Source organism: Pelophylax lessonae (genome assembly GCF_965119305.1).
Source record: "Pelophylax lessonae genome assembly, chromosome: 3".
NCBI lineage: Eukaryota > Metazoa > Chordata > Amphibia > Anura > Ranidae > Pelophylax > Pelophylax lessonae.
In genome coordinates, this window is record NC_138770.1 from 376,168,476 (window position 1) to 376,183,242 (window position 14,767).

General features: G+C 44.5%; 1 protein-coding gene across 1 annotated transcript in view; it reads left to right on the forward strand.

The window, feature by feature from the left end:
- The window catches only part of MANEA (mannosidase endo-alpha), a 79,069-nt gene that overhangs the window by 48,922 nt on the left and 15,380 nt on the right, over positions 1 to 14,767 (forward strand). The window contains exon 3 of the mRNA XM_082248827.1: positions 4,378 to 4,487. Within this exon, the coding sequence (XP_082104953.1) occupies positions 4,378 to 4,487 (110 nt within the window). The remainder of the gene's footprint in view (positions 1 to 4,377; positions 4,488 to 14,767) is intronic.

Sequence of the window (14,767 nt, forward strand, 5' to 3'; positions counted from 1 at the left end):
CTGTTCCCGGGCTCTTTTTGGGGCGGTGCAAGACCTTTGTTCGATGGTCTCGGTTTCGACTTTGGAAAGTTTTCAGGGGTTTTACTCAAACCTGTTTACTGTCCCCAGGGAGGAAGGCAAGGTGCATCCAATTCTGGACCTTATGGCGCTGAACTGCTTTATGCGGATGCAGAAGTTCAGTATGGAGTCCATTCCGCACGGTCGTGGCTTCCCTTCATCTGGGATTTTCTTGCCTCCATCGACATCAAGGACGCTTACCTTCACATTCCAATATGTGTCGGTCTCCAGTGATTCCTCCGCTTCGCCGTGGAAGAGGAGCATTATCAGTTTGTGGCATTACCCTTTGGTCTCACCTCTGCTCCTCGGGTCTTCCCGAAAGTGTTGGCCCCGGTGCTAGAATTGTTACGCCAATGGAGGATCGTGGTACTGGGCTACTTGGATGACCTCCTCCTGCGAGCCGAAACTCCTACTGCTCTGGTGGAAAAACTGGAAACCACCATATGTTCTTGAGGAAGTTTGGCTGGATTCTGAGTTTTCAGAAGTCTGCTCCTGGTTCCATCCACAAAGCTGGACTATCTGCGTCTGACTCTGGTCCTTAGCCAGAGTGCTCCTTCCTCTAGACAAACTCCAGAATCTGCAGGCGGCAGTTCGTCTCCTGCTGTCAAGCAGATGGTCATCCCTCTGGTCTTGCATGCAGGTGCTGAGCCTGATGGTGTCTACCTTCGAGGCAATTCCGTTTTGCACAGTTCCATACGAGGTCCCTGCAAAGGGAGATTCTGGCCAAATGGGGCAAGAATCTGCAGTCTCTGGGCAATCAGATCCGGCTGTGGCAGGGAACCAAAGAGTTCCTGATATGGTGGCTTTGTGCTTCGGCTGGGCAAATCCTTCCTCCCCTTATATTGGACAGGTTTCACCACTGATACCAGCCCGTACGGGTGGGGAGGGGTCCTCAGCAAAAATTCTGCTCAGGGGATCTGAACACTGGTAGAGTCCAGACTCCTATCAATGTCTTGGAACTCTGAGCGATCAGATTGGGCCTGGAACATTGGACGGATTGTCTTCAGGGATGTCCAGTGCACATTCAACGGGACAGTGCCATGGCCGTGGCTTATGTCAATCACCAGGGGGGCACAAAAAATGTCCTAACTGCTCTGAGGGTAGCCAGCATTCTAATGGCACTTTTCCATTGCAAGTACCGGCTGGGCTCCACTTGGCCCTGCTTGGCCTGGTTTGGTTTTCCACTGCATGGTACCACATGGTACGGTGTTGGAACAGTTTGGTACGGTTTGCTGTTCCACTAAAGTAGTACTAAAGTAAGTGGGTGGGATAACAATTCTCTGACCAATCAGTAGCTAGTAGTGACAAAAAGTCAAGGCTGCATGCAAAGGATTGTGGGATATGGTACCGGTACGGCCCTCTTGGAACCACAACTGAGGTGGTACTGTTTAAGCGAGCCGTACCGTTCGGTTCCATGTAGTGGAAAAGCACCATACGGTGGGCAGAACGGTTCGTTCCGGCCCTCCCTGCCGTACGCATTCCCGGGGTGGAAAACTGGCAGGCGGATTACCTCAGTCGGTAGGCGTTGGACCAAGGGGAGTGGTCCCTTCATCCGGAGGGGTTTCATCAGTTGTCTCTTTGATGGGGCATTCCCGAGGTGGATCTGTTGGCGTCCCGGCTCAACAGAAAGGTGCAGCGGTTTGTGCTTGGTCACGGGATCCTCTGGTGGATGCCACAGATGCGCTGGTGTCCCAATGGGGTCAGTATTGTCTGATTTACACCTTCGTGCCTCTCAAGCTTCTGCCAAGCTTTCTACATAGGATCGAGGCAGAAGGTATTCCAGTCATCTTAGTGGCCCTGGACTGGCCTCACCGGCTTGGTACGCCGATCTGGTGCGGCTGGTCAGCGACGTTTCTTGGAAGATTCCTCTCAGGGGGGATCTGCTGTCCCAAGGACCAATCTTCCATCCTGCTTTACAGTCGTTGGCTTTGACGGCCTTACTGTTGAACGCTAGGTGCTGATGGATAGAGGTATGTCTGAGTCGGTGATTCCAACGCTGTTAAGCTAGGAAATCTACTTCTAGGAAGATATACTTCTAGGAAGATCTACTATTTTACATGCAAGACGTACATTGCATGGTGTGAGTCTCTTGGGGTTTATCCTCGGCTCTTTTTCGGTGGCTCGTATCTTGACCTTCCTTCAACGGCGGGTTGAGCCTTGAGTACTATGAAGGGTTGGGTGTCGGCCTTATCGGTCTTCTTTCAACCGCCCTTGGCCACGTACTCCTTGGTGTGTACATTTCTTCAGGGAGTTAGGCACTTGACCCATCCAGTGCAATCTCTTTTGCCACCTAGGGACCTCAATTTGGTGTGCTCGGTCCTCCAGAAGCCTCCTCTTGAGAATCTTTGGGAGATTCTCCCGCTTACGCTGTCCCAGAAGGTGGCCTTTTTGGGACTTTCATCTCTGCTCGCAGGGTGTCGGAATTGGTGGCGTTAGCCTGTCATTTACCTTACTTGTTGGTTCATGGTGATGAGGTGGTTCTTCGCCCCTGTCCGTTCTTCCTTCATCAGGTTGTCTAGGATTTTCATTTGAATGAAGAAATTTTGTTGCCTTCCCTGTGTCCCAGGCCAAAACATCCAAAGGAAATTGCTTTGCATGCCTTGGATGTGGTCCAGGCAATTAGGGTGTGCCAGGCAGCTACTGAGTCTTTTAGGAAGTCAAACTCACTATTTGTGCTCACGGATAGGCCTCAGAAAGGATTATCCCCTTCCTCTGTGACCATTTTCAAATGGATCAGACAGATGGGGATCCAGGTCTATTCCATCAAGGGTCAATTTCCTCTTTCCCCTGTTAAGGCACACTCTCTACTCGGGCGCTCAGTGCCTCCTGGGCCTTCCGTCATCAGGCGTAGTCGATGTAAGGCGACCACCTGGTCGTTGGTGCACACTTTCACAAAGTTCTATAAGGTGGATGTGTTGGCATCTGCGGATGCTTCCTTTGGCCGCAAAATTTTGCAGGCTGCTGTTTACACGACCTGGTCCTCTGAGGATGTATTGTTTTTTTCAGATGGGCGCCAGTTGTTTTGGTTGAGCTCCTATTAGCTAGTTGGCTACTGTTTAGTCTTGGTAATTTTTTTTGCTGTTCCCACCCCTTATGTTTAACACTGCTTTGAGACGTCCCAATGGTTCGGAAGATCAGGAACCGCGTCCGTCAATAAACGAGTAAGAAAAAATTAGATTTTTGACTTACCGTAAAATCCATTTCTCTGATTTTTATTGATGGACACAGCACCCACCCCTCTGTGGAGTTGTATTTCTTTTGACACTTCTTGTAACAAAACTGGGTACCTATGGCAGAGAGAGGGAGTATGCCCTCTGGGACTCCCCATAGGCGTAGCCGGACTTTTTTTTTTTCTCCCTAGAGTCCTACTTCTGTAGGGGGCAGTATAACCCAATGGTTAAGAAGATCAGGAGCTGTGTCCGTCAATGAACATCAGAGAAATGGATTTTACGGTAAGTCAAAAATCCCATTCTTCTACCCATGACCTTTCTAATCTAAACCTTGCATATGTGAATGGGTTCTGCTTTCAGAATTTACACACCGCCATCTAAAGAAAAAAAAAGGAGAAATGTATAATCCTTCCTACAGCAAGGAAAGATATAGAAAAGGATATCAACGTCGTACAGTAATGTCTGTTTTTTTACAAGAAATATTTTTTTTGTTTGTCACTGGGTGATAAAGCGCTCCACTGATGTTCTCTTAAGGAGTTTCAATGGAAATTACAAGCAGAGTGTGTTCTATTTAACCTTGACATATCAAAGCTTGGCCCCAGGATGTACTGTACGAACTTTGTTACTTTTTTTGATCATAGCAACTAAGATGATAATTCTTAGATATTTGAATCAATCCAAAGTTCTCATTTTCAGAAAATGGAATAAAAGATAGATACCTATGCATTGTTTGAGAACACAAAATGATCTTCACTATCTGGACTGCGTTGTTCAAATTCAAAAGTTCAAATATGTGTATATAAAATGTATAGGAGTTGATTTACTAAAGACAAATGAACTGTGCACTTTGAATGTGCAGTTGCACTCCTTTTCCCCTTAGCTTTTCACCATTCTATTATGTACAAGCCAAAATGCTGTTTAGTTATTTTCCTTGCATCTGATTGGGTATTCTTTACAAAGTGAAGCTTTACCACGCTCACTAAGCTCTTGGGAAAATAAGTGCAACTGCAGTTTCAAAGTGCAGAATTTATTTGCCTTTAGTAAATCAACCCCATATTCTCCTTGAACTAATATATATATATATATAATGTTTCTACAGGCGATCTGTGTAGCTTTGAATATCAACTGTGTTTATCAATATTGATTACAGGTGTGCTATCTTTATCATGGTATCCACCGCAAATGAGTGATGACAGTGGTGTCCCTTCTGATGATTTGGTGCCACATGTTTTAGACATGGCTCATAAATATGGCCTGAAGGTAAGTTGAGATGTTTGTGTGCATGTATGTTTTGGTCTTCATTTAATTCTCTTTAATTATCTGAATGTTTTCACATACATCATGTGACCGTGACTAAAAACGTATAGTTGGGGGCATGGTCTTATCACCGTAGCCGACCCCCCCCCCCCCCCCCCCCGCCCATCTACTTTCTACCCTGCAGTCGCCTACCAGCCCTAGTATACCTTCAGGAAGGGATGACAAAAAAAGAGGCCTAAGAAGCTTCCGCAACACTTCCCCACCACAGCTATGGACTGCTTTCTGAAGCAAATAGCTGGCAGCCTCTGTTCTGATAGCTGGCAAGATGGAGTTGGCAGTGGATCCCCTAGAGCCATGTGAGCTCCCCCCTATTTCAGCACAGCCCCTAGTACTCCTACAGACAGGTGAGCCTGCTGCTGATCACACCTTATAATGCAAAAAATGGTGCAGCGCAAATCAATAGAAATACATAACAAATATTATAACAGTATTATGACAGAAGAATGAGAACTGTCCATAGAATGTATTGTATAAAAAAAGTCCCAGAGAGTCCTCAAAGGCTCCTAAATCCGCTTAAGGTGCTGGAAGAAGTAGATCACACAGAATCCAATCAGTGAATTCCCTTCACCAAAAAGCACACCAATGCGCTCACCTCAAGGTTTGACCCCTGTTTCACCAGCAGGTCAAACAAATCAGTATTGCAAATTCCTCCAATGGACTCAGAAAGCAGCTGACCTCCTATACTCGAGTCATTTAGGGCAAAGGCTCCATATGATGTGTATGAAAGAAATAAACAAAGCCTCTAAGTGCAAACTGTATGCTATAATAAAGTTTTAATAAAAAGAATCACACTTGCATAAAAGGCATAAGAGCGCAGTAAAACATCCATCGGGTGAAGCAGCGCCGCGGGCACTGCACAACGGCAGCCAGCCCAGTAGACACTCGAGCCCGCAGCGGGTGACGTCAGAGAAAGTGACTCCGCCTCCCATACGCGGCGTTACGTCCTACGGGACTTCGTCAACGGGGGTGGAGTCACCAATGCTCTAATATAACAAGACACTGCTCAATGATGTCAGTACGTTCATCCCAAGTACACTGATGAGGACATCTAGTGGCTTAATATGTTTAATACATCCACTACGGATGTCTCAAAAGGGAATGATACCAATAATTCAAAAAAATATATTTTAAAATAGTAGCTTTTAAAATTAATACTGCTCCCAGGTCACAGACCTGTTAAATATAATGTATATCCAGATATATTAAAATATATGCTAAAAACATGACATCAACCGTTGCTGTTTTAACAGAATACATCAAACACATGTAGACTGTACAATAAAAACATATTAAAAACGTATTAAAAATGCAAATACAGAAAAAATCATCAAATATTAAAAGTAAAATATTAAATCAAAACCCAGACATAAATAGAAAAAAGACACAAATGAAAAATCACCTATCTGAAATAAAACAATTTAAATCAAATTCTACATTCAGGCCAGACGGATAAGAAACCTTTGTCTCATAAATCCAATAGAATTCTCTCTGACTCAAAAATCTGAAGTGTCCCCCTCTCCAGTGTCTATTAACCTTCTCAATGCCCCAGAAACACAAACCCCTAGGGTCACGATTATGGAACATTCTGAAGTGTTTAGACACATTATGAGACTTGAGGCCTTTTTTAATGTTGCTCACATGTTCACCAATATGGACATGTAGAGCCCTGGAGGTTCTGCCCACATACTGGAGGCCACAATCACACTCTGGCATGTAGACTACCCCCTGCGTCTGACATGTGATGAGTTCCCGTATTGGATAGGACTTGCCAGTGGTAGATGCCGAGAACTCCTTACGTTTCTTAAAGATTGCATCTAGAATGTTCACACGCCTGGCATCGACCACAAGCATAAAGGCCTGACAAGAAAGAAAAAAGTTTTTCCTTCATAACCAGAGGATCTACCACTCCAGGAGCTAACTTATCTCTTAACGCCCTGGCCTTCCTGTAGATAAAACGAGGACGGGGAGGCAAGAAGGGACCTAAATCCTTGTCCCTTAGAAGGATATCCCAATGTTTCGCCACTATCCTCTCAAATTGTTTATGCTGTACACTAGTCTAAAATCATCATAAATTCCTGGGTGTTCTATTTTTTCCTTGTGGCCCCTGACACCGACGACGTTCTGTCAAGGCCAGCCACTCGTGATATTTCCTTATCCAGATCTGCTTTTTGATAACCCTTCTGTAGAAATTTTTCCGACAACTGTGCTGATTGAGACAAAAAATAAATTTCAGAGGAACCATTTCTTTTTAATCGGACAAATTGCCCTCTGGGAATGTTACACAGCCACAGTTTATGATGGCAGCTACTTAATGGAATGTAGCCATATCCGTTCCCTAGGCTTAAAGTAGCTACGAGTCCTGATGGCATCACCTTCCCTGAATATTTCCAAATCAAGAATCTTGTATGGATCAATATTCCAGGAGAGGACGATGTTTCTGTCATTGGAATTTAACTGGTTCATGAACGATCTTAAACCGTCAATGTCGCCCTTCCAAATCAAGCATCGTTAATGTACCTTCGGTAACAGACAAGTTCTTCTGGATGATGATGGAACACCGCAGCTTCCTCCCAGTGGGCCATAAATTAATTGGCCACACTGGGAGCAAAGCAGGCTCCCATCGCAACTCCCTTCTTTTGAAGGTAGAAACGATGGTCATACCAAAAGTAGTTCTTATGTAGACAAAAATTAAGGCAGTCCAATAGGTAGGACCGATGTTCATTGCTCAAAGTCGAGGCTTCCAATGCCCACTGGACTGATGCCATAGCGTCCTCGTGACCGATAATGGTGTAGAGTGACCCTACATCAGCAGTCACAAGAAAAATATCAGACTGTATTGTAGTCCTCTCCAAAATTTGGATGATATGTCTAGTATCTCTTAAATAGGCCTTAGTGTCATAAATTAGTGGCTTCAAAAAGTGGTCTATGTATTAACCCAGACGTGCAGAGACCAACCCAATCCCATTAACAATCGGTCTCCCCGGAGGTCGAAGAGCATCCTTGTGTACCTTGGAGAGAAAGTAAATAATGGGAGTGCTGCACGAAACTGGGTCAAGGAACAGAGATTCCTTTTTATTTAGAATATTCAAGTCCTTTCCTTTCTTAATAAGAATATGCAACTCCTTCTGGAAGTCAAACACCGGGTCTTTTCTAAGAGGCTGATAGGTGTCCTGATCTCCCACTAACCGTCCCTGTTACGGAACAGGGCACCCCTGAGCAGGTACCTCCGTTGACAGATGCTCCTAGTGCTTCCCGAGGGCTCAAATCACTCCACCAGACACTGTAAGCACTTCAGACTCCACGAACCGCCGCAGCTTGGTTAGGGTCTTGGCATCTCCTACCCACCCTGGACCAACGACAAGGCCCCAGGTTCCTGTGGGTGAACCTCTCTTTCCCCAGAGAGTGCAGCACGAACAAGCTCTTACACAAGCTCTTATAAGAGTTTAGTGATTCTCTAAGGGAGTATGGAAGACCATAGAAATCCCTGCAGCAGATTCCCCCAATAACGAGACAAAGCTCCGAGATGAGGGTAAAACAGGAACAACATTTATTGGAAGAACAGAGCACACTTTTATACAGAAATTGGAACATCCTTCCCCCAACAACCGCTTTCCCATTGGTCAATTGTAAAGTACTTGCAGTTCTCACTAAGGTCCTCTCCAGCATATGCAAATGAGGGCTTGAAAATGAGTCAACAGGGATTGGTCAGATAGCTTTGACCAACTCAAGGAGACAGAAGCCCCAGGGGGCAATCAATGTACACAATAGTCAGACACAGAACAATGGTTCCCTAACGAGCCCTCAATACACATTACTCTGCGTGTCAATAGACCACCCGTCTCCTCAGAACTTCCTGTAATGCCCATATTAGGAGTTGGCTTCCTGTTCCTTACAGTTTACAGGAATACGTTTTAGCTTCCAGGAGAGGCAAGGCTCCATTAGCCACATGTTTAAAGAAACACAAAAAGACACAAAAATGCATAACTCCCAGTCTACTGAACAGAACCCCCACATTCAACCCATCCCCAGATAGCCTGGATCTGAGCGCTCCAACAGCGCTCAGATGCCACAAACACAGTCAAATTGCCACGGGGTTTACGTTTAGCCTGGGCTGATGAGAGGGTCCATAGTCATATTGCAGGAGGCGAGCAACCAGGCTTCTCCAACGCCCAGTGGCGAGATTGGTCTCGTCACAGTCCCATTTCCTCCTTGTAATAGGACTTGGACATCACAACTAACCCTCCCCCCCCCACCCCCCCCTAGTCAGCAGGATGGATAACGAGATCACGCTTCTGTTCAAGTGATTTTATCCCCCGCTTAACATAAACAGGGTCTTGCACCTTTTTGTGGTGATCTGCAGTTCCTCCGGGTCTTTTGCTACCATGTTTTTAGACACCACAAGGTGCTTATCTTAACAAGGGGATTAAAAATAGATTTATTTGAGAGATTGGAATGACTACCTCCTTGGGGCAATGCCAATATCTCCCCTGGTCTACTCAAAAAATATTTTTTCATGTTTAGTGTTCTTATGAACTTCTGAACCTTGATAAAAGTATGAAATTTTTGCAGATTTCTCACAGGGGCAAACTTAAGTCCCTTATCCAGGACCTTAGTTCCTCTCTAGACAAATCTGAGTCACTAATGTTAAAGATACCCGCTCCTATCGGGACCTTTTGCTGTTGGTAGCGTCTTCCTGATCTCCTCCCTCTCGTGCTTTTCTTTTTCCTCTGGGAGTATATTGGAATGGCCCCTCCCTCATTAGGCCCGGAGTCCCTAAAAAATGGGAATAGTCTACTCCATCTCCATCTTTCAGAGGTTGAAGTCTATTTTGAACAGGGACTGGCTCTCTCGGATGAGGATATACATTCCTATGGTTATAATTAACAGGAGGGCCATAATTATAGGAATTTCTGATTTGGTGTACCCTGATAACTATTGTTATATGGAGGTGGATAATCATGATATGGTCTCCCTCCCTCCTCCGGAGCTAGACTGAGGTAGGGAAAAGGGTGGATAAGTCCCTCCCCCTCTACCTCTATTTCTACCACCACAAGGTGGAAGATGATCACACCTTGCCTCCTTTCCCCCCGATCAGTTACCTGCCTCCCACACTTTACACTGTCCCTGGACGCCAGCTATGGGGAAGCAGAGTGTTTACATTCCACTAAGGACAGGCAGGACGCAGGCATGGCAGCTCCACTCCATCTGCTGCGATGCTAACCTAAGGCTGTGTGGCCTCCTGTACTCTGTGGGAGCAGCTACATCCCACAGTGAGTACAGCTTCCTTGCCCTGCTCTAAAACCAGCTGGCTGGCCTCAGCAAATCCAGGGGTACATGCCCTCTGGTCCTTTCTTCACACTATGCCCACTAAGGATGACTTTAGGATGTTGGTGAGCAGAGCAGAAACAGTCATAAGGGGGCACATGCTGTTCCTGAAACAAGAATTGGCAGCAATAGATGGTAAACTAACTGCTGCAGCACAAGACACTACTGTTTTAAGACATGTTCTCACCAATGTCCAAAGCTCACAGGGGGCTCTTAGTTCACAGGTGACACAGCTGCATCTTTTAATTGATGACCTAGAAAACTACAGCTACCGTTATAACATCAGGCTGAGGGGTATCCCAGAAGCCACAAAACAGACTTCAGGCCATGGTCACTGTGATCTTTAAAAGATATCTGGATCGCTCACCTCAGACCGATATTACGATCATTAGGATCCACAGAGCGATGGGACCCAGTTCCACCAACCCTGACCATCCCCAGGATGTGTTGCGTTGTCTGCATTAATTTACCATGAAAGATGAAACCTACCAAGGGCCTGGCATAAGGGATGTCTTCAAGAAAATGCTGCAAATGAGATGATCCCTAAACCTCCCCTGGATGAGCTCCGATCTCAAGGCCTGCCTTACAAATTAGGTCACCCATTTCACCTCAGTGTTCATAATGGTAATAGCTCTTGTACGCTGAAACATCCCTCGGCGATACCCGTTTTGTTTGAATTTGTTGATATAGAACCTCTCCAGGTTCCGAACTGGTTTGACTTCTCAACCTCCCCACCCCCTCAGCTGCCTGTGCCTGCTGACAGAGCTGGCAAAAGATGGAGGGTACAACACCACCAAGGGGGTCCAGCTATAACACCAAATAGTAACAAATGGTAGAGGCCTACTACAACAATCCCTACCTCATTTCTTGGAAGATTTGGATTTTCTAATACCTTTATCCATTGAACTCCCAGGATGGAACCTGTTTTTAACGAATTCCTGTTGTATTTTCTTTGATAGTTAGCGGGGGTCAGTGACCTGTCTTCAACGGGTTCTGGCTAATCCTGTATTTTCCTTTTTGGATCTTTCGCAATGACCTAGAACAAGTAATAATAAGTCGATTGAATTTCAGGATTTATTTTTATGCAGTGCTGTGAGGGACCAGAGGTTCCTATTAAACCTGGCCTATTCCTGGCAAAGTGGTTAGCTGTCGAGGTAACAGCAATGTAAAGACCCTGGTACAGAATGTCTGCCCCTACTGCTATAGGTTCCATGCTAGGCCTATTCCTGGCAAAGTGTTTAGCTGTCGAGGTAACAGCAATGTAAAGACCCTGGTACAGAATGTCTGCCCCTACTGCTAGAGGTTCCATGCTAGGCCTATTCCTGGCAAAGTGGTTAGCTGTCGAGGTAACGGCAATGTAAAGACCCTGGTACAGAATGTCTGCCCCTACTGCTATAGGTTCCGTGCTAGCATGTCCTAACACCCCTCCCCTGCCCAACCATTTACTGGGAAGCTTTGTATATTGTTGCTTCTCCTCGCCCCATCTCTTATGCAGCTGAGAACAGCGGGAATGTGATTGCTTCCGAAAAAAGGAAACCAAGGAATTGATGTTTTTTAATATCTATAAACAAATGGTTTTGCCTTTTATGTTTTAAACTGAATGGATTGTTTTACAAGCTGATTGTTTACAATCACTTTATCTACTTTCAGCTGGGACGTTAGGGGTTGGGGTCTAGCTTCTTTCCTTAAATTTTCAGCCTGACTGCTTCTCCCTCTGGTTATGCGGAGTCTGTGGCAGCCCCACCATCCCCCCCTCAGGAGCTGCAGTATGACAGGCCTGACACTTATTATTTAAAGACCCTGTACTGTTGATTCACATAACTGCTATTGAATATTTCCTGTTTTCAATTGTGGGTTCTGCCACTGTTGGCTGATGCATGTTGTTCTATTAGTTGCAGTACTCCCACCTTCCCATATCCTACCAAGAGCTCATGGTCTGGGTATACTATACTGTCTGCTCAGGTGGACAAGAGATACAGTGCCTTGAAAAAGTATTCACACCCCTTGAAATTTTCCACAATTTGTCTTGTTATAACCAAAAACATAAATGTATTTTATTGGCATTTTATGTGATAGACCAGCACAACGTGGCAAATAATTGTGAAGTGGAAGGAAAATGATAAATGGTTTTCAAATTCTACAAATATCTGAAAAGTGTGACATGCATTTGTATTCAGCCCCCCCTGAGAATACTTTGTAGAATCACCTTTCGCTGCAATTACAGCTTCAAGTCTTTTTGGGGATGTCTCTACCAGCTTTGCATATCTAGAGTCAAATTTTTGCCCACTCTTCTTTGCAAAATAGCTCAAACCTTGTCAGATTGGACAGAGAGTATATGTAAACAGCAATTTTCAAGTCATGCCACTGATTCTCAAATGGATTTAGGTCTGAACTTTGGCTGGGCCAATCAAACACATAAATATGCTTTGATTCAAACCATTCCATTGTAGCTCTGGCTATATGTTTAGGGTCGTTGTCCTACTGGATGGTGAACATCGACCCCAGTCTCAAGTTATATAGTTTGTAAGGTTGGAAAAAAAGACACCAGTCCATGCAGTTCAACCTATGGTGTGTGTGTATGTGTTTGCCATGAGTACATTGTATATCCCCGTATATTGTGCTTGCTAAGGTGCCCATCTAATAGTTTTTTTAAACTATCTACACTCCCTGCTGATACCACTTGCTTGTGGAAGAGAATTCCACATCCTTTACTGCTCTGACAGTAAAGAAGCCTCTATACAGTTTAAGGTTAAACCGCTTCTCTTCCATACTCTTTTTGCAGACTCTACAGGTTTTCCTGTAAGATTTCCCTGTATTTGGCACCATGCATCTTCCCATCAACTCTGACCAGCTTCCCTGTCCCTGCCCAAGAAAAGCATCCCCACAACATGATGCTGCCATCACCATGTTTCATGGTGTGTTTAGGGTGATGTGCAGTGTTAGTTTTCCACCACACAGCGTTTTTTCTTTTAAGCCTTCAAGTTAAATTTTGGTCTCATCTGACCAGAGCACCTTCTTCCACATGTTTGCTGTATCACCCACATGACTTCTCACAAACTGCAAACGGGACTTCCAATTGCCTTTCTTTCAACAATGTCTTTCTTCCTGCCACTCTTCCATAAAGTCCAGATTTGTGGAATGCACGACTAATGTCCTGTGGACAGATTCTTCCACCTGAGCTGTGGGCCTCTGAAGCGCCTCCAGAGTTACCACGGGGCCTCTTAGCTGCTTCTCTGATTAATGCTCTCCTTGCCCGGCCTGTCAGTTTAGGTGAACGGCCATGTTTTGGTAGGTTTGCAGTTATGCCATACTCTTTCCATTTTCAGATGGTGGATTGAACCGTGCTCTATGAGATTCTCAAAGCTTGGCATATTTTTTTTTACAACCTAACCCTGCTTTAAACCTCTCCACAACTTTATCCCTGACCTGTCTGGTGTGTTCCTTGGCCTTCCTGATGCTGTTTGTTCACCAAGGTTCTCTAGCATACCACTGAGGGCTTCACAGAACAGCCGTGTTTATACTGAGATTAAATTACACAGGTGGACTCTATTTACTAATTAGGTGACTTCTAAATGTAACTGGTTCCACTAGATTTTAGTTAGAGGTATCGGAGTAAAGGGGGCTGAATACAAATGCACACCACACTTTTCAGATCTTTATATTTTAAAAATTTTGAAAACCGTTTATCATTATCCTTCTACTTCAAAATTATGTGTCACTTTGTGTTGGTCTATCACATGAAATCCCAATAAAATACGTTTCTGGTTGTAACATGACAAAATGTGGAAAATTTCAAGGGGTATGAATCATTTATTTTTCAAGGCACTATATATAGATTAAAGGGAATATAACAGGAGATGGGCTATGCTTGCATCACGCAACAGTCCCTTGGGTTACTCTGAATTTGTGTATGCTTTAAAGTGTTACTTAACTCACAACAGTAAAATCAGTCTGTATATGCCATAAAGCATGCTTGTTTTACTTACTGTGGAACCAAAGGGGTTAATCCTCAGCATTGTGTAAAAAGGCTGTTTGATCCTGTCTTCTCTGATCATCCCCTCCTTCCACTGTCCCCTGATAATTTCCTGATAACAGAGTTTATGGAGTCGGGCTGCATATGCTCAGTGTGTATTGCTAGAGAGTGGTTTTTTTTTTTTTTTATTTTGCTTGGGAGAGTGCATGTGATCAGCACAGGGCAATAAACACTGTCCAGACAGAGGGTCAGGGGTCTTGGAGTCTCATAGCACAGTCAGAAAACTCCTCCTACAAGGACTGTTGATGAGAAAAGATATGCAGTTTTATTTACTAAAATAATTGCATTTGCATTGTATTCTCAGGTTTTCTCCTGAGACACGAGTTCTAGGATTTTGTGTGTTTTTTTTCTTTTTTTTTTTCTTCTTCCTATCCTCTGCCCATTACCAATGATGTCTCATGGAACGTTTAGGGCTAAATCTACCTGAAAAGTGGACCTTGTGTTTGGATGCCATTGGAGACCAAGAGCTTACATTGAGGTCTTACAAGAAACACATTTCCGAGCTGACAAAACCCCAAAATTACAGAATAGTTTTCCTACTGTTTATCATAGCGCATTTCTGTGTACAAAATCCAAGGATTCGAACAGAGCATTTTACTTTCCAAATTGATACTATGGCAGTTTCCAGATTCAGGGGTCTTAGATTCAGACAAGGACAGATTTTTGTTTGTCAGCCTTGAAGGCTTAAAAGAAAAATGCTGTGTGGTGGAAAACTAACACTACACATCACCCTAAACGCACCATGAAACATGGTGGTGGCACATAATGCCAAATACATTAATCCTGGCAAATGTCCACTTCCCTAACTCTAACCACATTTCATTTTTTGATTTTCAGTATTGACCAAACTAGAATGGCAGTCAGG